This window comes from Sylvia atricapilla, chromosome Z (genome assembly GCF_009819655.1).
Source record: "Sylvia atricapilla isolate bSylAtr1 chromosome Z, bSylAtr1.pri, whole genome shotgun sequence".
NCBI lineage: Eukaryota > Metazoa > Chordata > Aves > Passeriformes > Sylviidae > Sylvia > Sylvia atricapilla.
In genome coordinates this window covers 60,764,075-60,792,027 of record NC_089174.1, presented here as the reverse complement: position 1 = coordinate 60,792,027, position 27,953 = coordinate 60,764,075, and the positions used below count along the sequence as shown (strand labels likewise).

Here is a 27,953-nt window from a genome sequence, read left to right as displayed (position 1 = left end):
TTCCTAATTCACAGTGGATATGATTAGGGTACTTCCTAATCTTCTAGATTAATAAGTAAAACCGTTATATGGTCTGTTAAAACCGTTCTCTTGTGAAAATATCTTTCATAGGATTAAAATGTGGGCTTAAAATCACAGATGGAGACATAGAAATACCCCAAAAGACTGGTTCAAGTTTTCTTTTCTGGAAGAAAAGGTATCAATAGATGACAGATACCAAAACATAGAAGACTTGTTCAAAATTAACGGAATGTGGACTTCAGAACTTGGAGGAAACAGAGCAAATGCTCTGCTATTCAAAGCAAAACGAGGAAGTGGAGTACTTATGTTCATTTTATTATACTGTCTATTAAAACACATCACATTTGAAATCAGTTACAGACTGTATCCATGGTTAATATGAAGAGGACAGAACCAATTACAGAAGTGACTGAATGCAGAAGTGAATTCTGAACCTTCAGAAGTCAAACTTGGAAACTGTGCTATTAATTTGCTATTCTGTATTGCAAAGCCTTTGTTTCAGTATATATTTGCTTTATTGTAACAATATTCTAAGTTTCATTAAGTAGTCTTCAAAATCACATTTGGGGCATTATCTCCAGCTGGAATTTAATTTTTAAGTCAACAAATTGTCAGTACATGCTTTGGCTTAATTAATTTTTGAATGCTCTTTGAGCATTTGTTTTTCATTCCACAATTAGATTAATTCTAGAAGAATTTCCATCCAAACCACAAAATAATCTGTTTGTAAACAAGATTTCTAATACAGAAAGATTGTTTTTTTTCTGAGTGTGACATCAGAATATTAAAGTATACTAAAACTATGTTCTCAGTCTATACCATGCTAGAGTAAAGGCATGCAAAAAATCACTCAGTTTTCCAGTGCTTGTAAGGCCACTTGGATCTATTCATTACAAAGACATACATTAATAATTTTGCTTGCTGTTAGCCTAAGTTAATTTTCATCTTAGTAGCAAAACTCTGATTTCAATTATCAAAAACCAAATTATCCTGAGTTTCAGAATGTCAAACAAGCATGAAAAAGATTCAGGAAATAGCTACATAATTTGTTTTCTCTTTTTCAGAAACTATCTCTGCTCATAATTTAACATAGTTTTCTCTAAGAGCAAAACACACAGTTAGCAAGTTGTGTGTTCACTTCTGAACCTATTTCTGATAAAAACTGTTTATTCCAGAATTTAAAGCAGAGATGGTGCGTTCACTGCCTAAAGAACAGCAAATAAAAAGTGTCTTATTTTTCAAAGAAACTGACCGCTTGACTTGAAATTGAGCTGTATATCCTGAAATATATTTGAAAATTGTATATATTTATTAGTGTAATTTATACATCTATGCAAACTTGTAACTACCAGTTACCACATCTTGATTGATTATACTGAGTTTGGTCAGTACCAGACATTTCTACTGCAGATGAAAGTAATTTTCAGACTGAATAGACAATACAAATCTGGTATTTCATTCATTCACAAGGAAAATAGACAGAATAGACAATGCAAATCTGGTATTTCATTCATTCACAAGAAAAATATACTACAAAATAACGAATATTTTAAGAGATACACATAATATGAAACCAATTGCTTTAGAAAGTACTAATTTTTAAATATTACTTAATTTTTTATTTTATAAGAGCTCATAATCTTATCAAATATTTAATAATTTATGTTGAAATACAGCATTATAATCACATTTCAGAAATACAGCTTTAATACCATTTTCTTATTTTTCTATGAAGATACTGCTCTGAGATATTCTGATTTTCTCCAAATCTTCTAATGTGAGGGGTCCTTTTGGCAATTCTAGCAAACTGCTCTCCGTGTCAAGTATGTTCTCTGCTTTACCTTAAAAAAAAGAAGAAAAAAAGAGTTAATTTCCATGGCATTACAGCTAGAAAGCAAAGGAAAGGGAAAAAAAACAAAAAACAAACAAACAAAAAAAAAACAAAAAACAAACAAAAAAAAAAAAACAAAAAACAAAAAACAAAAACCAAAAACAACAACAACAACAAAAAAAAAACCAAAAAAAACCAACAAAACAAAAAAACCTTATGAAACTGATTTAGCCATTCTTGTTTGGACCACATTAGCAAAATTGCAAGTCATAGCTACATATTTTACAAACAAGCTTATGTCAATATACCAGAAAAGTTATCTCTAAGGAATTTTGGACTGGTGGGGTAAATCAGAATCTGAGAAGCAAGTGGATCAGACATACACATGCAGATGTATGCATAAGCTTTAACAAGTAAACTTGTACACAGTGTCACAGATGTACCATATTCGGGCACAATTCTCCCTTGTGCCTCAGGACTAGCCTAAAAGGTGTTGGAATGTGGGCAGCACAGGACTTGAAGGAGCATTGGTCAAAACACAGTGCTCACAAAAAGATTTGCTAAGACACTTACCTAAACATGAAGCATGGCAGGGAAAAGTTGTAGAGTGCAGAATGCTTTGGGTAAGGTTGGAATGAAAACATCCAGGACAGAGAATCCAAAAAACAAAGATACAGACTGAATATCATACATAGGTTGTGGTGGTCTGATTGTGATATAAGAAGAGATGAAGATTAGGCAAGGAATGCATTTGTTTTGGCTGATGCCATTTGGCACAATGCCAACAATCTTGTTTATCTGTACCTTAAGTCTCAGCTTGATGATCCTTATGGCAGAGGTCCTTAAACTGCATTTATATCTATGTGTGATCAGCCAACAGAATGCAGTCAAGATTGTGGTCATTCTATAAAATAGGTCAGAGTGCTGACATGTCCCAACTGTACCTTTTATAGTACTATTGTGCCTGGGACCATTGGTAATATTCAGCACTGGTTACCACTCCCACAGTGTCAGTCAGTTGCATATAGCATCTGGTTTTGAAATACCAAGAGATCTTGAGGACAGAGGTGTAGATAGACTAATCTCTGTGTCTGTCCCTCACATGTACTAGAGGACATTGCCCCACTCATTACTCAGGACACAAGGACCCAGCTATCTAAATCTTGGAAAAGGTAGCCAGAGTTCCATTGCTTAGTGGAGAAGTTCTGCGCAAGTAGAGGCTGGCCATAAAATCCATCCCCATCTCTAATAATTTGTGTGAAAAACACCAGCAGTTTGTGCCTGGACAGGGGGGAAGAGCAACAGAGCAAGGCCAAGAACACAGACAGCAGGTCCATGACTGATTCTTTGTGTCCTCAGAGGTTTAGAACACTTAGTTTGGTGGCTGTTCTGTAACCCTGCCATACCGAAAATATTAGGTCCTGATACATGGCCCTGGAAACTTAGGGCTTTCCAACAGCACAAGCAGAACTCATAACAGGTATTTTCCCGTGTCTTCAGTTTTGGGTTTTAATTAGCCCAAGCTATAAAGCAGGAAAAAATACCATTCCAATATTTCAGTGTGGAAGAATACTAAAATAATGAGATAATTTTTGGTCTAGGAACTAGAGACAGAAGAAAAATTAACTGTAAGCAAGAACAGAGACAAAATGCCTAATGAAAGAGAAACAATGAAACCTTCCAGGGATATAAAACAATTCCAAAGGATGAAGAGCAGCAGATGCAGGCCTATGTGATAAAGCTGATTCAGATACAAGGTTCACTGTGCAGCACAGAAATAATTGCAGATTATCTTAGGAGAGGGAATTGGCTATGAGAGGTTGATGATAAGTACACCCTGGAAGAAAAAGACCAGAAAAGTAAAGGGAATGGTGTGTATGTTCATTATTACACTGAAAGATTAGGCATGGCATGCACCAACAGAACAGACAGACAACCAGAGAAGTGGTTGTGAAGGCATGGGAGTGAACACAGGGATAAGCTGAGTATTGAGAATAAGCATTGTGGCTGCAGGTCATAAAACCTTCTCTTCAACTACGTGATTTTAACCTTAAAATAAAAATGAACTCCTGAACCTGATTTCCAGACCAGATTCGTTCAGGCTATTCCACTTCCTTTAAATCTAGTGCTGATATTGGTAATTAGTTTAATTTCCTTCTTTTACTTTCCTTTGTCCTATCCTGTAAGTAGGATCTGTAGACCCAAACCTCTCATGTCTTTTTACAAAGCTAAACAAATTAATCACTTTTTTTTCTTCTGCAGGGTAGCTTGTCCTTCCCTAATAGTTTCAGCTCTTCAGTGTAATTCCAGATTCCCTTTACAGAAGTGATGTAAATTACATGTAAATTTCCACAGGAGTTATTATTTTCCTGCACCTTCCCATCTGTACTCTGTTTGTACTAAGGTTTTGAAATATGCATCCCCAGAGATATTCAAAAGCCTTTTGGACATTTTCCTGAACAACTGAGCAAGGACATTTTCCTGAGCTGTCTGAGTAGGCAGCTTGGACCAGACGACATTCAGAGATTCATTCCAACCTCAATCATGCTGTGATACTAGAAAATCTCTCTTGATGCTTCTAGACTTTGCTCAACTCACAATTTAATCACATTATTGGATTATACTTATTCTGGGATTCTCAGCATTCAAATTTTCCCTTTTTCTACCATTTCCATCTGGTGAGCTCTGGTGGTAGAAATCCCTCTTAGTCCCTAGTTTTTTGATGAGATTATCAAATTGAATCCTATTTTGTTGTCTCATTTCTTCAAACCATCAGTTTTTCTTGCACTACAGTTTATTTCTTCTCTGTTGATAAACTTAATTAAGTTTGTCACCCAAAGATTTGATTAGGATAACCTACTCATAATTTCAACTATAAAACAAATGAAGATCCAGACCAAATCTTGAGGAATATTGTTAATAACCTTGCTGAAGCCTAACCTTCTTTTTCAAACACAAAACTTTAAAATTTTTTTACTCCCATGCTTACCTGTCTACAAATTTCTATGTTTTTCATGCTAACTTAATCTTTAGGTAATACCATATCAAATGATTTCATGAGTTTATAATGGATCTACCCCATTCCTTTTGGAAAAAAATATTTTTCTGGGAAAGACAAGAGTTAGTTTGGCATATTCAATTTTATTTTCTGATTGGCTCCACAGTTTCTTTTCTGCAAAACATTTTCACAAGTCTTGCATACTTCTGAAGTTCTCCTAACAGAGCTGAAGTGATGAAGATGACTTCCGATTTGGAAAGCAATAGGATACCACATTGCCCCTCTTCAGCCTACACAGGACCACATGGTACACAGTAAACATGTTACATACAAATCCTAAATTCCAAGTGGTAATTCTGCTCTGTATATACTAATCTCCTATTCAACACTTTGATTTCCAAAAACTGTCCTTTCTTCCCTATGCTTAGCTGACTCTTGATATTAAAATCCAAAGAAGTTTGTTTAATGCTGTTGAGGAAATCTTCACAGGTATATATTCCTGCATCACCTAAATGTATTAACAGCAGATTTTGTCAAATTAATCTAGCACTATTTTCAATGAAGCATATAAAGTTATGAAACCTAAGTGTTAGACCTGGAGGCTAAAGAGCTGAAATAGATCTTAATTTTGTTTCAATATGGTTTGTGCCAGTAGCAGACAAGACAACCAAGCTGGTTAGCTAAGACAACTTGTGAAGGTGACAAGGCATGGCCCAATGCTGTGTTCACTTACAGGCACACTCACTGAGCCAGTCTACTTCACCAGGAATCAGACTTAACATCAATGCATCTCCATAAACTTCAACACAATGTATATCACTTAATCACATAGATAAGGGACAACTACAAGGCAAAGCCTCCCTTTCTGGGACATCTCCTGATGACTGTATTTGGTCATGAAGGTATAAAGCCATGATTCATGTCTGTGTTCCTTTATCTTATAATCTCTAACCCTTTCCCCAAAAAAACAGCATGGGACTGGAATACAGAAGGAAATCGATAAATCTGTCATTTCTCCCAACTATGCAATTCTTATATCACCTGTATTTATAACTTTAGCATTCAAATATTTTGAAATAAGAAGAGAAAATGACAGGCTTAACAGAAAAGAAATGCTGTAAAAGTACAGTGACTACCCCTGAATAGCAAAATATCTGATTTTAACAAAAGGGAAAAAAAAGAGACATAATATTTCTGTCAAAAAAGACACCCAAATATCTATTACAAGCTTTCTCCCAGATATTTAAAAAACGTAACAGGTTATCTGAAGTTTGGTTCTATGTGAGAACAGGACAAACTTACCTTTGATCCTTTGCAACAGTGTACCATAGCCCATATCATAATGATAGGAAAATACAAAGCTTAGGGGAAGTATTGGCAGTAAAACTGCTGGGTTCTTCCTTTTTATTGCTCTGTGCAAGAAAAAAATAAATTATTTGGATATTCAGCACATCAACACTGTTACTTTAGGCTGACCTTTACTGTCTAGGACTTGTGTATCCTTCTAAGAATCTCCAATCAAAGAGTAAGCCTTAAGTTCCCTAGAAACATTTGTCCTTTTGTTGCCTTCTTTCTCAACCCAAGAGTATTGTTAACATGATTTTTGAATATGTCTAACAAATACAGGATAATCTAAAACATTTAGCATGCATGTGCAGTCACATATATGCAGCCATTTGCAACAGGTAACAATGTCGATTCTACGTTCACTTCCAAATGCATCTGAGTCTACAGAGAACTCATAAGCATATTCATAAGCTTAAAGGCATAAGGTGCATTTAATCTTCACTATGTACACCCACAGATATTTCCTACATCCCCTCTAAACATGTTACAGCACAAGAAAAACATATTATTAACCAAAAGTACTATAGGGCAAGTTTTTCCCCATGCAATATAGCTTTATTAGCCAGGCTTCTTTTTCCCTTGGGTCATTTGATTCCAATTTAACTTAATAGACTTCAGAATATGTCCACTTGTTCACTGCATCAAAAAAATCCAGATGGAGAATATACTACTCATTAACAGTTCATTAAATCTCAGCACAGACAAGAAAATAGTATGGCTTTTAAATAATCTCTCCTCTTCCACAAACAACTTTTATTTCACACTGGACTTTTGGTACTTCACATATATCATTTTATTGTCAGCTCATGTTTCTGCTTTTAAATAAATCTGCAGTACAGACATAACCAAAACACATTCAGAAGCTGACAGAATTAAGACTCCATTTGTCATTTGATCAATCTCTGAGCAATTATTAAATAGAAATAACTACTTGTTTTAATGCAAAAGCAAGATCCAGCAAAATAGAAATATATAATGTAATATGTTTATATTTTCTGTTAAGTAAAAAACTTCATACCCAGTTGTTAAAACTACAGCAGCAAGTCCAAAAAATGTCCCAAAATATTTGAGAAATTCTCGTGTCCAAGCAATCTGCATGGCTGTTTGTCTCTCTCTTATCAGGTTCTGCAGTATCAGTTGCCTTTCCAGCTAAAGAAGGGAGACAGGTTAATCAAAATTAAATCATCCATTTATCTTAAAGATTGACTCAATCTCTCAGAGGCCTATAAATCCAAAACACTAACTAAGAAAGCAATCTTCCATGGCTTTTGATTGAGAATGGTCTTCTTCCCTAATAGTTTATACCAAGAAAGCATTTAGGTCAATTAGCAAATGCTTTTATGCAGAATTTTTCTAATTGTGCTTTTCAAGGTCCAGACAACCAAAATTGCAGGGTTAGGTTTTGAGAGCTACCCAAGTCTCAGCAGGACTCTCTAGATTAAGATTCTCTGACCTTCACATTTCCATGGTGATCCATAGAGTACCTGCTTTCCCAATCAACTCTTCTTAATTCTAATTTAGTTGTAGTAATTTTAGAGTCAATCTTGTAACCTCTTTCCTCTTTGAGGATTTCCTCTTCCTCATGATGCATCATAAAGCTAATAACTCTTCTGCAACACCACAGTTACAAATGTTGAAAAACCCTATGAAGACAACAGATCTTTTATAGATACTGAACATATATCAAAAGTCCATAAGAAAATGCTTCTGTAACTAAAATATAAAAAAATAATGCAAGAAGTAAAATCTAACCAATATATTCACATGTCCTACTAGAACTTTCTATGGTACAGAAGAATAAAAAAAGCAGACTATTACATTTTTTTAAATTACATGCCCATCTATACTTACTGGTAAGTTTTCATTAAGTAAGGTAAATTCAGTAAGGTAAATTTGTACAGAACACAAAAAATAATTTCCTTCTTAAAGTGATGAAAAGAAAAAAAGAATTGTGACAAAAATAAGCAGTCTAAAACCAGAGTGGAGAAGGTAGTTAACAGAACAAGATGTCTTCTTCACATCAATGTTTATAACTCATCTTGTGGGGAAAAAACTGAGTACCTGAGTTTGTATGTCTAGGCCAGCTAACCAAGTTGGATGAAAAGTTCAGCCAGGTACAGGATATAGAATAACAGCTGTCTAAAAGAGTGTAGTCTAGGGAAGAAAGAACAAAGAGTGAATTCAGAAAGTTCTCTTCTAATGAATCGCTAAAAGTAATTAAATATGTTCTTTCTCCTACTTTCTAATTCAAGAATAATTTAAAGGATTTGTAATTACTTTAGGTTTCCACCCATTTATTCATCTCCATTACTATTGATTTAGCCTGAACAGAACAATTTCTGTTAAATTGTTACTAATTATTTCGTCAGACTATGTTGATCTTGCTATCTTATTTGCAAGTTCATTCAGTACCTAGATAGGTAGAAATAATTTTGAGACAGCATAATGAAAAAAGGACAGATCTAATTACATATAATTGTACACAGTAGGAAAAACAACAATCACTATAGCCTCACAGTACTATTTCATCTGTTTCTCTTTCCTCAAGACTTACATTGCAATTGTTGTTCTCACAAAAAATATCAACAGGCTTTACCTTTCTGATAGCCATAATTTTCAGACTGCTTTGTTTTGTTGTTTTTTTGGGGTTTTTGGGGTTTTTTTAGAAGAAGTAATTATATAATGGCTGACAAACCACTTAATAAAATATCAAAATAATTAGATTTTATTTTGTCACCCAGAAGACAGTTGGAAATTCTAAAATAAACAAGTACACTGCCCATTAATTAGACCCATTTTGGTCCCAAATATCCTAAGCCTGGTAAATTGCTGAGGGCTGACGTGATAAGATAAAATAATGACATGTAATATCCATTTAATGACTTTATTTTCATCTTCAGTGCGATTATAGATGTAGTTCCCACATGTGTGAAAAGTATTAAGGGATCCTTTGTTTGCCTGTCAGCACAGATAAGGGCCTGTGCTTCCAAGATGCACAGTATTACCCTAAATGAGCTTCAATTTGAAAATGGTAAGGAAGTGGGACAAGGATATGCTGATGAAATATAGGTCTTGCTAAAAGGGAACAATGGAGAAGAAGAAAAACAGACAGTTTAACATGCCCAATGTTTAGAAAGAAGTAAGCATGGCATTTAAAAAGGCTGTGATTTCTAACTTACAAAAGCAAACTGAAGTATCCTAACATGATTTCTATAAAAACAAATACCCACATACACGCAAAATCCCCCCCCAAAAAACCCAACAAAAATCCCCTCGAACTTGTTTTACTTTGTCAGCTCTTTAAAACCCAAGTGCTGAAAGAAAAAGATAAGCCACAAATAATAAAGTCAAACAAGCACCACACTGCAGGAGACTGTCATATCAAATTCCAGAAGCCCAAGGGTACTTCCATGTATATCTACAAGTAGTTCATACAAATAACCTACTATAATTGAAAACAACTTGTTTTCTATATTATAGACAGCAGCCAGATAACATTATCAAACATTTTTTATATTCTTTTCTAACTAGATATTTTTTCTTTCACTTGAGAGAAACAACTTTCAACTTTCTTCATCCAAAAACAAGTGGTGGAATGAAATGCATGGAAAAATACCCACAATTCCTTTCCTTTGAGCAAACTTCTTTCATGTAGATACAAAATTTTAACCAGTTAAAACATAATACCATATTTAGGTTAATTTCTTAAAACAACAACAAAAAAGATGTGTTGGAGGGAAGCTTTAGAATTATGGCATATTAGAGATGAACATTCTCTGTGTACATGGGGAAATTTGACAGCCAAGAAACAACAGTTTCAGAGGAATACTAATCCACAGAAGGTGGATTAGTAAAAAGCAGGTCTAGTGACATTTGGCTAAAAGAATAATTTAATTCTTGCTATTTCTGAAGTTTCATGATATTACAATGAATAGTTTACAAGACCTATTTTGTCCATACACTTAAAATGTAGAAAGCCCTGAGATGTTTGGGGATCCCAGGCATGCTACAGTACTGATGCAGAGATATGTAAACCAATTTTTATTTAGTCATAATTTATACAGAGAAAACTTAGTAACAATACATGAACATGTGCTCCAAAACCCCTTTGAACCTACATGGTTTTATGACAAACCCAGGATAACCTCTCTCAAATGGCAGAAGTTCCCTTTGTTCTGTACTTCTTTACTCAAAAAAAAAAAAATCTTTTTTCATGCCTTCCGTTTCTCAGATCAGGTTTGTTACTTGTCATAGTTTCATCTTGCAAAACAAAAGACGACAGTGCTGTAGCTATTAGGATTACAACAGCAATCTGAGTAATGAAGAGATTTAGTCTAAGTGTTCTAAGTGTTCTAGGACAAATCCACTGGATTTCAAACTCTGCTTAAGGAAAAACTCAGCAAAAATAATGGCCAAAGTTGTCCTACTAGATACTGTTTCATCACACAACTTAAACTGACCGGAATATCTGTAGAAAAAACAGTTTAGAGCACACCTGAGCTCTTTTCAGGGAGCTCTGTAGCCACTGTGTAGCACACAGGAGGGAACATCTCTCTGGCATATTCTGACAAAGCAGACAAAAGACCCTGCCTACCCTGTGCCATCAAAAACTGCTCTAGCATGTCCAGACCTGACATATGATCAGTTAAATAGGTTTAAAAGCAATGCTTGACTGTAGAAGAGTATACACCTTTAAAGGAATTTTGGATTATTCAAGTGTCAAAATTAGACAGCTACATGGGCACTCAGGCAACTCCTCTGAACTAGTCTTTTAAAAATTCAAACAATTTATGGGCAATATCCTTATGCTTATCCATTTAACATGCCAATCTTAAATAAATATCTGGAGCTTGAGTAATTTTGAATGACCAAGATAACCTGACGTGCTGGCTTTACACCGGTGAATAACTGGTGTTGCAGATCCTAACAACTGTGTCTACAGTGGTGTTGGTAGATCTTAAAGCAAAACTAATGCCTTAAGCAACTGCCTTAAGTTGACATCAAGCAAGTCAGGATTTGAAAACATATGTATATAGGAAAAGATTTAGGAGTCTACCACAATAAAATTACTCAGAATTAGATGAAAGAAAACCAAATCCTGTTTGACTGCAGTTCAAATCAATATCCCATTTTCAGCTGTTAATTTCCCAGTAATTGTGTCTTACTTTCCTCAGCATGTGTTCTATTGAAAATGTCAGTCACACTGGGATAGTAAAAGACTTTTGATCTATTAACATGCAGATTTTATGAAAAACACCTACTCTCTTAGGAATTAGTTTACAATAATTTTTAAAATTACTTTTCTCATTATGGCAGAAGTAAGAACTAAGAACAGTAGGTATTCATTTTTACTGCAAAAACATTTTATAGAAGTTTGTAGGTAATAAGACAAAAAAAGTATGTAATTCAGATTTAGCAGAGAGGGGCTGTAGTTTATTTAGAAGAGTCTTACTGGTGGGAGGTGATTATTGAGAAAACAAGCCACAGGTGCACATCACACATATCAGGTGAACAACCATTCACTATCCAAGTGCCATGTCTTAGAGAATAAATTCTACTTCATTTTAAGTATACAAATGGCCCATCTATATAGCCATAAAAACTTCAGTAGGAATGATTTATGTGGCTATACTTGCACTAAAAACTACAGATAAAGGGTCTCAAGTGCAGCTTTAGCACAGGGGGAAGAGAGGTACTGTAATTTTCTTAGCCAGGTTGCTGTGCATAGCACAAGGGAACTGAAGCTGCGATGTGGATGCATGGGTGGATGCATGGGTGCACATCCAAACATGCTTTTCAATTACTTGTATCCTATAACAGTCAGACCATGATTTTATACACAGTTAATATCATAATAAAAAGAGTGACAATAGCAACTTTTATATTCACAAAAAATATTGATTGCATAATTTTAAAAATTAAGTATAGTATTCCAAAATAAATGGGCACCAGTACCAAGTGACATTTTAAATTTTATAACACTCAAGAGGACCCAATTAGGAATAACTTTTCCATTTTTTCTTTAAATACAGCTAGTAGTTTCTCAACACTGTGTGAGCAACTGTAAGGGCTGATTGGGATTTTGAAGTCTCCCACATAGAAACTGTTATAGTAAAAGGAAATCAATATTACAAAATGAATCATGACAGATGAAGAGAAGTGAGGCACAAAGGGAAAAAGTCAGTTACCATGAAACTGATAATGCTAATAAACTAGTCAGTGGTAACCATCCTTATCATTTCTACTTCAGAATGCCATGTTGTTAAACCACGTAAAAGAGCATTTATACCATCATTTCATTGATAAAAATCCAGTGAGAGAAAATTCTCATCTGAAATAATTTAATTGACTTTGACAACTTGCAAAAAATCCACCCTGTCTGGATTACAAGCCACATCTTCACTAGACTAGAAATTTCTCATACTTTAGACTCTTAGCTTGTTTTCTCTCTTCCATGCTCAGATGCTGTAGATGAAATGGATGCTACTTTGGTTTTGTACCCACAAATGGGATGGAATGTGGTGTACAAACAGTCAATCAAAATGAAAAGCAAAGCCAGTGTGAAATGTTCTCCTCTTCAGTATCCATATGTATTAGACATCATTTCATGCTATTTTCTGTGAGTCTATGTGTCTGTGGGGAGGAAGACACAGTAATCACCACTCAATAAAGAGTCAGTTTGCAACCCAATATGCCTAATGGTTGTCCTGGGAGATATGCTCTTTTACCCAATCTAAAATAGGGGGCTGAACAAACACTTAGCTTGAGAAAAGTCATGGCAGTAAGCCTATAGAGAACATATTTCATGTCAACATCATTAAGACAAAATTATACTAACATCCTGGTGAACAGCTATTTGGATAGGAAAGGAATAATCTACCTTATAAGAAATAATCAGATAAACACCATCTCTGCTTAAGTTCTGAAACCCAGTATCTAAAAAAACCTGAAACTTGAAGAAACTTCTGGAATACTCTTACACTCACGTTAAAAGAGCTCTCCAGTTTTGTCACAAGTTAACACATCTGTTATAGGCCATGGCTATTCTGCCTATAATAAGTTATTTTCACTTACAGTTTTTCAATGTTCTGACACTCTGAAAGTGTTCTTTTAAAAATACTAACTTCTAACTTCTTAGCACTCAGACCTGCAATGAAAAAATAAGGCTTAAATTTCCTTAAAAAAAGTGACACTAACACATAGAAAAATCCACAAATCCCTTCCAAAACATGTATGAAAGTTAGTGTGCAGATAGTACAGCTACATGTGGCATTTCATCAACAGATGAATGATTAAAAGCTTGTGAAACTTTTCCTTGATGTCATTCTCTCTAATCAGTGGGTAAAACCAGAAGCTGCTGCAAATGGTTGTTTGGCAAAAATTATTGAAAAATAGAATAGTGATACCTATCTCTACACCTCCATTGTAAGTCACTAGAGTGCAATACAGAGATGACAACTTAAAATAATTACACAGTGTCTGCTTGGTTCTATGACCAGCATGCCCTCAGACATCTCAGGAAATGGGCCTCTGGATCAAACAGTTCAAATAAATCAGACCTAAATGTTTTATCCTGCCGCTTCAAAGCTTGTTTGCTGATATTTTTCACGTCAAGTACACAGAGCAATTAAAATTGCAAAGCAATTGCAAGAAATTACACTCTTTCAAAAGAAAACTTAAATTTTAAAGCTTCCCCACAACAAAACAGATTATGAATTATTTACTAGCAAAAAAGTTATCAGAAAAAGAAAAGGGTCTCACAATATTAGCCACAAGCCAGAATATAAATTGCACTGAAAATAAATCACATAGAATCACAAAATGTTCTGATTTGGAAGGGACCCACCAGGATCGAGTCCCAGTCCGTAACTGAAGGGTCATGGATCAAACCCATGACCTTGCAGTTATTAGCACCAAATCCATTATATTCCTTTTGTTGTCAATAAGGTACTGAAATTACACTCTATATAAAGTGAAAATAATATCAAAAGCTCTTAAACCCATGTGAGATTTTGTGCTGCACAAACGAGACTCAATCTAATGGGCAGATCATGAAGGTTAAATTTCTTGGCAGTAAGCCAGCATTCCTATTTTTCTTCTATGTGGCTTTTAGGCAACAAACATGGAGCAGATTGCAGAAGGGTATCCACTACCTGCATTTAATAATCTTATCTACAAGAGTAAGGGAAGTTTTTAGGTGCTGATGCCAGCGTTCAGAATTCTCAGAAGTTTTATACAAGCTTTATAAAGACAAACTGAAGTCATTGAACTGCTAGTTACGTAAAAAGCAGGTATCAATGCTGTATGAATAGTAAAATAGATCAAGATGAATAAAACAAAGAGTTAATATTACAATATCAAGTAATTTCTAATTTCAATATCTGACTGATAAATGAATAAAAGCTGGGTTTTTTTTTCCCAAACTTAACATTCAGGAAATAGTATTTCACAGAAAGCAAGTAAAACACCAAATTTTACTTCAGTGGACTTAACATAAGACTAAAATGACAGCTTTGTTCTACTAAGAGGAAAGAAATTATGGAAAATTTATTGTCACAGGAACCAGTTTCAAAAGGCACTTTTTTCTTTGAAGTCAGTTAAATTCTTCCAACAAACTCAGACTAAATATATAAAGGTAAGCTGGAGGTGCACCACCAAGCAAGACAAAATTTGCAAGCTGCATTCACTATGATATGTACTTGTCACAGATATTCCCCCCTAAAATATAATTTATTCTACTGAATAAATTTAATTAATATTTGTCTAATTAGTGCAGCAACCAGTCTTTTTTGCAACTTTTGCTGGTAGTCATTGCATGTTAGAAATAGCTATTAAAATCTGTTCTTTGTTAACCACTTCATTTATTTCTTTCCAGTGATCGGGCAGAGTATACAATCTGTCATCTAATACCAACCAAACTGGTTTTTTTTCCTGCAAGACAGATGGTTCTAATCTTTCTCAGTACAGATATAATTTATCTTGTTCTGTTCCATTTGATGCACAGAAACTAATAAGGATATAGAATTGTTACCAGAGAGCATTTATTTCCCAGAATTAAGCCCAGATCACCTAAGGGACAAAACAATTTATGTAATGCTTCAAGACAAATGCATTAGTGATGTCACAAGTGCTACTAGTATCTTGTCAATAGAAAACAAATCTAGCTATTTCCCACCCCAAAGGGAAACAGATGGTAGTAATCTGGAAAGGCAAAGCTTGCTTACATCTTACTTCACAAGAAAGAAAGGGAACAATTGTTTGCGTTTTAATAGAACTAAAAAAAAAAAAAAAAAAAAAGTCCTTTTGATTAAATTTCAGTGAAAACTTTGGGGACGAAAAGGTTAGGGATTTCCAAGATCCTGAAGAAAATGACTCAGTGTCTGAGACATTAGGAGAAATTAAATTTTTCAGGTATCATCATAGAGGTGGTTGATCTTCTACTAACAAAGATAAGGTGACGAATCTGTAGATGGAAAAATGTCATCACACAAAATTTTATTAGGCACATGGAGGACTGCAGAAACCTGTGTCAGTACTTTCCTTTTTTATCAATGAAAGTGAAGAAGCATGAAAAATCTTTTCTTGTTCAGAAACTCACTGGCATTTTAACACTAGCCATTTTTCCTGCCAAGAGTCAAAACATAGCACACATATGCATTTCAAGCACCACTTCATTTTAATATCAGCTGATAAATAATTGATAGTATTTCAACTGAGTAATGGGTTAACTAAATTTATTAGGGGAAAAAAAAAAAACCCAAACAACAGAGTCCCAAAATTGTATTTGTAAATATAATCATCTTTAAATAAAAGAGATGTCATGTCCCCCCTGCCTTCTCATACCTTCTTGTACACTCTATTTAATTCCTATTTTTAGCTCATTACTCAAAAAGAATTCCAGGATAAAGGACTTTGTGCAAGGTGTGGGTCCCTACCAAGAACAAACAATTGGCATATGAGGTGCAGGGCCAGGAGTTGGACATGATGATCCTGATGGCTCCCTTTCACTCAGCAGGTTCCGTGATTCTATGAATTCCTTTTACCTTTTTGAGATTTAGAGTATTGAGTACTGAGCCTACTAGGTATCAAAAAGACATTAATTAATATTTGAGTTTTTAAAAAGTTTCATTTTTTTCCCTCATGCAATTTCCATTAACATTTTGCATTTGTCTTTAAGAATGTGGCCCAGTGTCTAGTTTCTAATAAAACCCCTACTGACCTATCTTAATGGCATCTGTACATTCTCAATAAATTTTTAAGTTTTAGGAATTTAAAACTAAATGAGAAGAGGAAGTCAGAGGAGACCCATGAGCTGTTTGATAAATAAATCAAGTTTTCCTCATCTCTTCCTCACAAAATTCTCAGCATCTGTAGTCAAGGAAGTCCAGCAAAATGCTATGTGTAGAATCCATGATTCAGATCAAATATCACAAAACAAGTAACTTAAGGAAAGTGTACATTTGTAAAAAAAAATATCTTCTTAAATATGCAGGTAAAAATCCTACTTGTACTTTATTTCTGCTAAATGTGTACTCTCATTTTTCACTTTAAGATGTGTTTAAAATGCTTCAGCTGCCTCTTTTACTATACATCCTCTTTTACTATACATCCTGTCACATACTACCACAGCAACTTCCGTTAGATGTTTCTTAAGTAGTAAGAACTTCAAAAACCACTAGAGGGTTACCTAGATTATCAAACAGATTATAATAAGAAACAAAACTCCTGCTGGAAGGTTCAAACTTACTTCTTACTGGGCAAATACAAATCTTATGACTTTTTTGTACATTTTCAAAGAGACATTGAGATGAAAAGCAAACACCAATAATAAACAGTTGTACAACTGAAGTTACAACACCTTGTTGTGAGATACACAGGAGTGTCTGGGTATAAATTGAAATGTTGTAGTCCTCTTCCATCTCTTATAATAAGTCTGTATTTTTTACTGGATTTATGTCTTTATTTCAGAAAAAAATGGATATCATTTAGTCAAAAGATATGGTCAATTAATAAGCATGCTACAGGGTACTTCTAAACTTTCATTTCAGATTTAAGGACAAATTGTTGAACATGAAGAGAAAACTGCCTAGTTACTTTCATTTATTGCCATTCAAAGCAAACCTCTTAAGGCAATACAATCCTGGCAGGTAGGTAATGTAATCACGTTATGGTCTGCCTCTAACCAGAGCTGATAGTGTAGAGGAAAGAAAATATATGATATTAAGCTGCATTTATCTATGCTTTCAGTGAGTTTTTGATATTTTTTCCAAAACCAGATACTTTTGTCACACACGTTTTGTAACATTAAATTACATTTCAATGATATTCATATTTACACATTAGTATATATAATGAAATAATATCCCAAAGCATTCTCTTACAAAACTGAGAGCTCTCTATATCCATTTGTGGATATAGAAAACACTCAACAACAGTTTCACTTCAAGCTGATTTGTGAATGCATGTAACATGACTTGCACATACAGTGTAAAATGCATACATGTTTCTCTACAGGTAAGATCTGAAGAAGAGATGAAAGCACAGAACACTTGAAAGCTATTTTCCAAACTAGAAATCTTATTATTTATAATTTGAATGAACCAAGTAAAATGGGGGTTTTTTGCAAGAGACAAATATGTTTGGCATTTCTGTGTTGAATGCTGTATAATTTGTATCTCAGAAAAGGCAGACTATGCCTTCCTGCACTAGAGGATGAGTTTTGCTAGCAATGTTTTATACTACGTGCCCACTTACTCCATAGTTTTAACTGAGGAAGAAATGTCTTCAGTTTTTATTTCTTTTATTTATTTGCATCACTGCCAAAACTTCAAAAGAAGCTGTTTAAACAAAACAGGGAAAAAAGAAACGACAGAGAAAGAGAGAGAGAGAGAGAAAGAGAGTATAAAAGTATTGACTGAGGTACAGAACTATGGAGGATTTTCCACACCACCATCTGGTCCTCATTAGAATACAATAATGTAGTTTTATCATGGCTCAAAATAAACTGAAATGATGTTAGGGACCCCAAAAGAACGAAAAGATATTAAAAAACCAAGGAAAGATTACCACAGATTTTCAGAAGAAAAAACAAACAAACAAACAAACCCCAAACTACAACAGCATTGTCAAAACACAGAAAAATAAGCCCTTACTTTTCCAGTTTTACTTGATCTTGACTTTTTTTTTTTAGCCCAGGAGTATAGAATCATTTCCACCCCACACAGGGAGCATACAGGGAGCAAGTCTATAAACTCTCAAAGACTAAGTGCTATGACTGTTTCCTGGCTATCCAATATTACCTGAGGAGAAGAATGCACTTTAGAGTCTGACATAGTACAATAGGGAGAGAAGAGGGATGGCAGCAGACTGGGGTTGAGACTATCCAGAGATTCATGTTGTAGAGAGATTATAATAGAACACTTTTATTATTGGTAAATAGAAGATCTGTCAGAAGTGTATTATTTTTCTAGCCTATTTTTCTGTTTATTTCCTTACAAGTTTAGCAGCTCTCATCAAAGATCAATATGGAGGACTGTATCTGACTCCTGAAAGCAATGATGCTTTTCCACTGAGAAGTCTGTCTTCTGGTCTGGTAAGAAATCCTCTTTCTGGGAAGAAAAAAACCTCCAAAAGTCTACCAAAAAACCTTCCAAAATTCCAACTCTGAACTGCAACCCCAAAACAAAACTAAAACAATTATATGCCCTAAGCACTAACTAGTCTGTTTTCTTTCCAGCACTTTCAGTGATTCTCCTGTATAACTTATTCTTAAAAGTCAACACTTTTCAAGAATTTTAATCCTCCAGTCTGACCCTGAAAGACCGGCAGAGCTGACCTACTGTAATCTCAAAGCAATACTTTTAAAATGTGTTTTGCTTAAATAATGTTTTTAACTTTTTACTGGAATTCCTAATTTCAACTGACTTATGTATGTGCTAGTGCTGGACATATACTGCTACATAGTGTAGGGGAAATGTATCTGCTAATATAGCAATATATATTACAAAACTTCCAAACTATACAGGAGATTGAACAATTCTTTTTCAGGTAGATAATTCCCACAAACAAGATTTTTGCTTTGTTTCTGCAATTTGATAGGCAGGGCATACGGAGGTTTTGATTTCCAATTCCTTTCTCCATCATCCCTTGTGATGATATTTCTGTATCATCACTTAACATACATCTAAAGTCTGTCTGACAGCTGTCAGTTAAAAGCTAGAACAAGTCACATCTTGTTTCAACAGATTGCTGCTGTGCATGTGGTGCTCAGTATGAGTGTAGACATCAAGCAGTAACTGTTAAAAAATTCTCAGTCTGGGAAGAAAGAGAGGTAAGAAAATCCTCCCTCACAGGATTCACAAGATACAGCGAGCCACAGCCTGCTTCTGTGAGGATTAAAGCATCATAAAGTAACTTGGGTTCAACCTCAGCAGTCCTGTCAGAACAGGATCAGCTGTGCGATCAGACCAGGACACCAGGCTGCTGAGGGCTTTTATCCTGCCAGTCTTGAAAACCTCCAAGGATGGAAGCATCACTGAGCCTCTGCTCCATTGCTGGATTTGCCTTGCAGGGGAAAAGGTTTCTCCTTACACTCAGCCTGAACTGCCCCACAAATCCTGTTTCAATGTATACCCATTACCTCTCACACTTTCTGGCTGTGCTTTCTTGATTGCTCACAGTTGGTGAGGGGCTGTCCTCGGATCCTGCACCCCGGAAGACATCCCATTCCAGGTTAAGTAAGCACAGCTCACTTGGCCTCCTTGCAAGAAGTGCTCCAGCACTTGGTCATCATGATGGTCTGCTGCAAAAGCTGCTCTTTTTCACCTACATTATTCTTGCACTGGGGAGCAAGGGGGGTAAAGAGTGAATGCAGCATTCAAATGCATTTAACAAAGCACTGAACAGAAGACAACAGAAAATTTTGTCAACCTACTGGCTTCAGTAGAGCTTATAAAGCCCTCATTTGTCCTTTTGACTCTCTCTTTTGTCAGGGTACACTGCTGACTTATGTCCTAGCTGCTGTATTCCAGTGTCCCCTGCATCTCTACAGAATTGCTCCCATTTTTCAGCTCCCAGTCTGTGTTGTGGCCAAGGACACTTAGCTGAGACTTAAATCATGTCAGCTTTCCTGAACTTCTTTATCTATCAAAGCTCCTATGGAACGTTGCTTACCGGCTTCCCAAGCAAGATGAAATCCTCTCTCCCAATGTCCAGAGTCTGCAACTCATCTTGCTACAATCAAGCGTGCCTCTAATATTACAGCTATCCCTTATTCGTAAATAGCAAATTCAGCTGTGTATGATGGCCCTTGGGAGGCCCATCTAGTGCATACACACCTGTATCAAGCAGTTATTCCTCACATTTTGCAGAAATGTACTCAATTGCTTATGTCCTCCTATTTATGCCATTTTCAGCAGATTTTAGGGAGACTACAGTCTCATGAGAATCAGTTAGTAATCCAGAGACTTTCTTCAGTTGTTAAAAGAACAACTTGTTGTTTCTTCATGTATTTTGTCACTTTGATTGGCAATCTGCAGCATACAGTGTCAAGTTTTGTGGACTCTACTTTGACCTTAACGCACAAGCTACACCTTCTCATCAGGGGTATCACTACTTCTTATCTTTCCTGAAGAGCTAGTACCTGTCAGAGATTTCAAGTTTCATGAGCTGTCCTACCACATCTGTTATTCCCATGATATTGCAGTACTGTGACCAGAGACAGCTCTTGTTCTTCCTGCTTGTTTCTCAGGTTGTGTACATCTGCACTTGAGGATGTACAGGCTTCCATTTTCCAGAACCATCAACACTGAAGAAAATTCCAGCACACTGTCTCATAAAAGCTTCTGCAAGGACTAGATACATTCTAGATTTCTTTATTTAACACCTGCTGCAACAGCAAAATGCTCCTATTGTGCTGCTATAGAAGAAACAAAATTTTTTAGGAGGGCAGAATATGATTTATTTTTTGATTTGGAGAAAAGGTTTATCATTTTCTGGGTTTTGGGTGTTTTTGTTTTTTTTCAAAACTGGAGTAAAATGCTCTGCAACAGCTCAGAGAATTCTTTGTGTTGTATTTACTACCCTATTTTCTTCATTTCACTAGGCTGGCCCCTATGCAACACAATTTTCTCTTCCCGTCTCTGACCCTAAATCAGTGCTTCTCTCCTCACTGCTTTTTTGTAAAGTTTTCCCAGAAATGCATCTAGGTACAATGGTTTGAGAACATCAAGAGATGCACTTAAACCTTAGGTCTGATACATAAAGATATTAAAACAAAGCAGTCTTTCCATGCCTTTCCACCTATCATCTTGTAATAGAGAAAAGAGTGATACAACAAAATTACAAAGTAGTCTTCAATTCAAATCTCATTATTAATGATGAAGCTAATATGAGAAAGGTTAAAAAAGGTTAGCCAATAAAAGATTCAGTGTATCACCAATTATTTGTGGAGTTCCAATGAAAAAATTATTCTAATCAAGTAATAGAATATTTATACACTGATATATCAGAGATATATCTGAGAACAGTTATGAAGGATTTCAAATGCTACTAAGACTCAAATTTTTTAGTTATGGACTAGGAACCACTGCTTACTATGCATTCTTATTCTTATGCACATCAAGGTATCTTCATGTAATTCAATTCTTATAATATCACTGGAAAATAACCAAAAGCCCTGTTATTAAAACAAAATCTCAGCTTCCTCCATTGTAGGGTTACCTTTCAAGTAGTGCAGAAATGCTATAGATAGGAAAATTGCAATATGAACCAGGTTCCCCTGTGTGGAATTACTCAAGGAAAGAAAGGAAAAGCAACTTTTTAGAGCCAAAACTAATGTTACCGCTATAAAAATAATAGCAGAACATGAACTAAAATCTAACTGGTAGAGAGGGTGGGGTGTCAGGGGAGGGAATGGCATAATACTGGCTTGGTGGGGTTGTGTTCAAAACTAAAGAAAGCACTTTTGATTCCTCTACATGTGTTAAGAAACCTGGCTAAAATTTGGCAGGAGAGCTTAAATTAAAAGTCTTTTAAATTGTGCTTAGAGCATCTTTTACACATCACTGCAAAAATGCTACTCTGAAGTGCAAAGTTAGTAAGCTCTGCTTTATGCAATCCTAGAATCAAATTCATTAACAGAAAATTAAAATTTTAATCTCTATTGTGCTGTGACCTTCTACCATGATTTTGCTTCTTTTCAGTCTAAATAACACTACACAGTATACAAAGTTGTTTGAGTCATCTTTATATTATTTGAAGACAATGTACTTTTATCATGCACTAACCAAACTTAAGCCTGTCTTATCACAATAAAATCTTTAGGAAGCATCACACAATGTGAAGTCAGACAATTTCTCATTAAAAAAGTAACCTGTCAGGGTTCTTGACACTAGTTCTAGACAGTGAGGTCACTGTCTTCAAATATTAACAAGAAATATTTAAAGTGTTCTAATCCATACTGAGGAAAGCATAATCAGCCACAAATATTTCTGCATTCCTACTTGCCACTTTCAGATATGTATCTTTTTCCAGGCTGCCTTTCTTGAAATTGCTTTCTTAGTAAATAGTTATTGCAATAGCTTTCTTAAGGTGTACATTTGAGATGTTAAAAAACAAAAAACAAAAACAAGGAATAAAAGCATCTCTAGAACAGAAAGCACAGAACATAGCACTTTGACTAAAGAAATACATGAAATTCCCACATTTAATTGTGTTAAGAGGACACACAGAGCTCATTAAAAAAAAAAACCACAAAAACAAAACACAAAACCAACAACAACAACCAAAAAAAAAAAAGAAAAAAAAAAAAAACCAACCAAAACAAAACAGAACAAAAAAAACACCAAAAAACCCCAAACAAACAAACAAACCCCCAAAAGACCAACCAACGAAACAAACAAACAAACAAAAAACACAGAAACACCACACCAACCGTGCTAAAACTGCTCTGTGGCCTGGAGGAGAGATCTGCTCTAACCCATTCAGCCTCACTAAAAGCACTTTGCAAGGCCATATACTAGTCTTGAACTGTAGATCCAATACATTAAATAGTTTGAAAATAATTTTGCAAACTACACTTCAAGGAGCAGGCTGATGATAAAAACGAAGCCTCAACAAACTTCTATCACAAACAGTCTCCACTTGACACAGATTGGTATTTAATTCTGGAGCCACACAAAGACAATACAAACAACTTCAACAATACAACAGTCCTTCAATATCAAGGCAAATAGTTGAGTTTTTATTATTCTTCCAAAAAGCACTGAGATACAATTTACAGGGCCACAATCCCTTCTTTTCAGAGTTATCCCAAGAAAGGTATAAAGAAAAAACCCATGCACAAGATCTTTTAATACTGTCTTTTTCTGAAGTAGTCAAGCTGTTTTGGCTGTCCAGCACATATTAGAATGACTCTAAAACTGACTGAGCTTTAGCATGCACCAAGGTTTGGGATTTGGAGGGGTCTTTACCAACTTCTATCATGTTATTGTCTTTTTATTTCTGCAACAGTCTCTCAACCTACAATTTTCCACATGAAATAAGTCAATCACTAAACAGCTTTGTATTTTCTCTCTGCTCAGAGTAGAGCATACACCTGTTTGGGGGTTTTATGCTCTAAAAAAGGTGTTCTGTCACAGAAATTAGGAGTATAATAATAATATTATTTGTTACAATAATAACAACAAAAATCTTGTTCCATGCACTTTACAGTAATGTTATGATACTTGTTCATCTGCAAAGTAGCAGGAGAAGCTTTACTGGTTCTGACTGTCTCACCAATGTCTAACGTGTTTCCTTCCAGGTCTACCCAAACAGTAACTAGTTCATTTCTGTGCACATCACATGATCATTGCTAGTAGGGATGACATTCTAGGTAAAACAATTTTGATGACTTCATATCAATCGCCTTGGAGTAATAACTGTATCCTGTTCCTTTAACACCTTAATTATGGGACACTTTAAGAACACTCAGAAGCTATGAAAACCTCCAAGAAATTTTGATCCCACGTATTGTTTTAGGGTTGATTCACATTTAGGCATTTTTGAATATCTTATAGTAAGTACATTTTATTACTTCTACTGTAAGCTTCTATTTCAATCAGAAATATGATGGTTTTCAGAGAAAGATGGGTGAATTGATAGCAGCCAAGTCCCAGTATTTCACCCTAAGAACATATAAATGCTTTAAATTAAGCTAGATTATTCTTGTGCTAGGATGACCTAACTTCTCCAAGTTTTTGCAGTTATAATTTCTGTCTAAAACAAAAAAATCAGGCTATACTATTTTCTACAAATAGGGTAAAATTCTAGCAGTAAACTCCACGTCACAGGTTTTAGTCACATATGGAAAAGACAAACGACAGTCTTTCCTCTTCCCTACACTCTCCCCAAGCTTGAAGCAGGACTACATTCTTCCATCCCAAAATGACATAAAAATTAGTTCTCTCCCTGCTCCCACTGAATCTTTTTATGCCAAATTCAACTGTACATTTGTGGCATTTTCAAAATGTAGGGGTTTTCTAACACAGCAGCTGTGTCTGCAAACACAGTAGGAATCAGGTATGACCAGGTGTTTGTAGTGCTAGAAAGAAATGTACTATTCTGAGTATAACAATTATCAAAAATAAGAAATACAATGCAGGGGAAGAACAATTTGGAAAAATTATGTATGTAATTTTGAAAGGGTATTTTTGTAACTGTCCTCAAAGTTTGTTTTTAATAGAACTAGCAAAGGCAAATACTGGCATTCGAAGTCTGCAGCTAGCTACAAATGTTCGCTTGAATTCAAGTTCTTTCCTCAACTCTATTTGCCCAAGCAGAGGAGAAGAGAAGCAGTGAAGCAAGCTTCCACTTCAATTTCACTATCAATCTGTCAAACTGAAAACCTTCCCGGTTATTTGGATTTCCAAAAACCTTGGGGGCTGGGAGGAGCACCTCTATGCAGAAGGAATAAAAGAATAAATTTGTACACAAAACTTGCGGTTGCATCTAAGAAATGTGTAACACAGCACAGACAGAAAATTATTCCTATAAGCCATGCAAAAGGTTGCTTTTCTTTGAACAGTTAAGAGTTACCCGCTGTTTTATTTTATCATCTTCCCTTATGCTATCTTTCTGCTTTTTAGACAGATTTCCAAGGTCACCTTCAGAGTCCGGCGCACATGTGATCGTACAAAACCTACCACCTGCACACTGCTTTGTAAACTAGAATATGCCATCTACTGGCAATTTAGTAAACTGAAAGTTCATCCATCACTTTAAACGTTCTAAAAATTTGATGGTTTCATTTTTTTAGAATGTTTAAACTGTGTTCAATTTAAATGCAAAACTAAAGGAACAAGCTCCAGCTAAATCCATCAGATTACTCAGCATATAACTATTATATGTAAGTTACAAGATATTTAACAAAAAATCAGAAAGCTAGTGCTATACTGTAGGTCTGTTCAGCACAACTTTCTGAACCCTAAGCAAACTGGTTTTCCTTTTTCACTGCTGCTATTTTCTTATTTTATGAGAGAGAATAAAATATCCTCATGCCCTAGTCTGAGGTTTCTAGAACAGTAACTGCAGATACCTAATTGAAAGATCCGATTTTAAATAAAGAACTCTTTGAAAGATTTTTTTTTTATAGTGGAGAGTCGAAATATATTTAACTCATGTATTTTAAGAGTATAAGATCCATGTTTCAGCAACTCCATTATAACTGATTCGCTTTAACACACACGTGGCTTTTTTTAACACTGCAGTGTTACACTGCAGTAACACAGCTCAACTTCAGCATAAATGTACTTTTCAAAGTAGGTTTCCTAAATTGCTTTTAGAATCTGGCTACTTTAATGGTAGTTTCCAATTCTACAGTTTGTTAAGACAGACTGTTGAGGAAGTCCTTTGACACACCTGAACCTACTGCACTAGGTAACCACATAGGAACTGGTGGAGCACGTAAATGGAGCACCTTTAACCCTGGGAGCTCAAAGCTCAACAGGTGAAGCTGCCAGCCCAGCCCTGAGCAGGCAGCAAGCCCCAGGACAGCCGGCCTTTCTGTTACCTGGAGCCGCATAAACTCCTGCTGCCCTTTCAGGCTGTCGTTCATGGCCTTGGAGACGACGAAGCCCATCGCGCCCTGAAGACACCAGACAGAGGACGCCGACGAGCCAGGAGATCCGTGTGCGGACGAGGAGAGCCGCCCCCGGGAGGAGCCTGCCCTGGGTCCCGCCCCTTCCTCCTGCCCTCCTCTTCGGCTATGGAGACCACCTCAAGAAACTTGAAGAAACTCGTCCCGTAGGAACAGACAGACAGGCCCTGGTAGGCTCACCACTCGGGTGTGACATGTAAATTATCAAGGAAAAAAAAAATTAAAACCGCCTTTGTCACTTAACGTTTCTTATTTTGCTCTGCTTTTCATCATGTGTAAGAATGTTTTCACGGCATCATCATCTATAATTACAGGCTGGCTCTGAAATCCAAAGAAATGAAATTTTCATTCTTAAAAATATTGGGTCAGAAATTATGTTCTGTCATTTGGCATTTAAAACAGTGATACAGATAAGTGCTAGAATTACAGAATCACAGAATATTCTGAGTTGGAAGAGACCCACAAGGATCATTGCGTCCGAGTCTTAAGTGAATGGCCCATATGGTGATCAAACCTACAACCCTGACTGTAACAGCACCATGCTCCAATATCCAGAATTCTTTGGGCACTAAAGAGTGTCTCATACAGTTTTCCAATTTGAGTTTGTGAGCATACACAACACTTCAAACACCACCTCATAGTGCAATTTGACATCTTGTTTTACCACAAGAATTAATGTTTTTCCAGAAACGGTTTATTCATTCAATCTGCTGACATCTTGACCACCAAACTTTTTTTGCTAACACTTATTTTCTAAATTCATTTTCTAAATTCATAAAGGCATTTTTCAAATAGCTTTGTTTAAAAAGAATACTGAGAAGACAGCTGTCTTCCCATTTTTCCTCCAGCCCCCCCCCTTTTTTTTTTTTTTTTTTTTTTTTTTTTACTGGTACAGCAAAAATGAGAAAAAAAAATAAGGATTTCTCGGTTGTGGAAACTTGTTTAGCATTTTTACTTGAAGTAAAGAACTTGAAGTAAAAAACTTGCAAGAACTTGAACTATTTTAGTTATATTTTGAAAATGGTTATGACTTTTTGAAGTATTTAACAAGAATTTAATTTCTTCCCTGTATCTCTGCTGCATCAGAGATCCGGAGGAGAAATTTCTTATTGTACTCCAGCTCCACGCAAGATGGCACTACTGCACTGGCAGCCACTGACAGGTATTACTTTAGTTACTAGACTTCATCAGAGAGAATTGTGATTTATGTCTGTCTCACTGATAAATGTGCTAGAATATAATGTTCTTTCAAAGCAGGTTACCAAAGATACCACCCATCTTCACCCACTGAGCCCCTTGCAACCAAGCAAAACATTTTGGTCTGTACGAATCTTTTCTTGAGGAGAAAAGAGTTTGAGAGTGTAGTAGACCTCTATACTGCAGCTCTGGCAGACTTCTGTGTTACAGAGATCTGCTTTCTGTGAAGGGGTTAGCACGATGGGGTAGTGGATTTCAATAATACAGGAATAGACAAGGGAGAGGTGGAGAGGCAGGACTGTGACTTATTGCTAGGGAAATAGTGCTGGTTTCCAAAGAAAGGATGTAGAACTTAAGAAGTAGCATGGAGAATTGAGGCTAGTTTTCTGTAGGGCATAAGTAGCCACTGTGATTTATGCCTG

At 35.6% G+C, this 27,953-nt stretch overlaps 1 protein-coding gene across 1 annotated transcript; it reads right to left on the bottom strand.

The window, feature by feature from the left end:
- Positions 1 to 315: 315 nt before the first annotated feature.
- Positions 316 to 26,361, bottom strand: PLGRKT (plasminogen receptor with a C-terminal lysine). Its single transcript, XM_066338656.1, has 4 exons — positions 26,248 to 26,361; positions 7,216 to 7,346; positions 6,153 to 6,262; positions 316 to 1,862 (listed from the first exon to the last, which is right to left on the bottom strand). The coding sequence occupies exons 1-4, from the start codon at positions 26,314 to 26,316 to the stop codon at positions 1,741 to 1,743; spliced, it is 432 nt and encodes a 143-aa protein (XP_066194753.1). The 5' UTR covers positions 26,317 to 26,361; the 3' UTR covers positions 316 to 1,740.
- Positions 26,362 to 27,953: the final 1,592 nt, after the last annotated feature.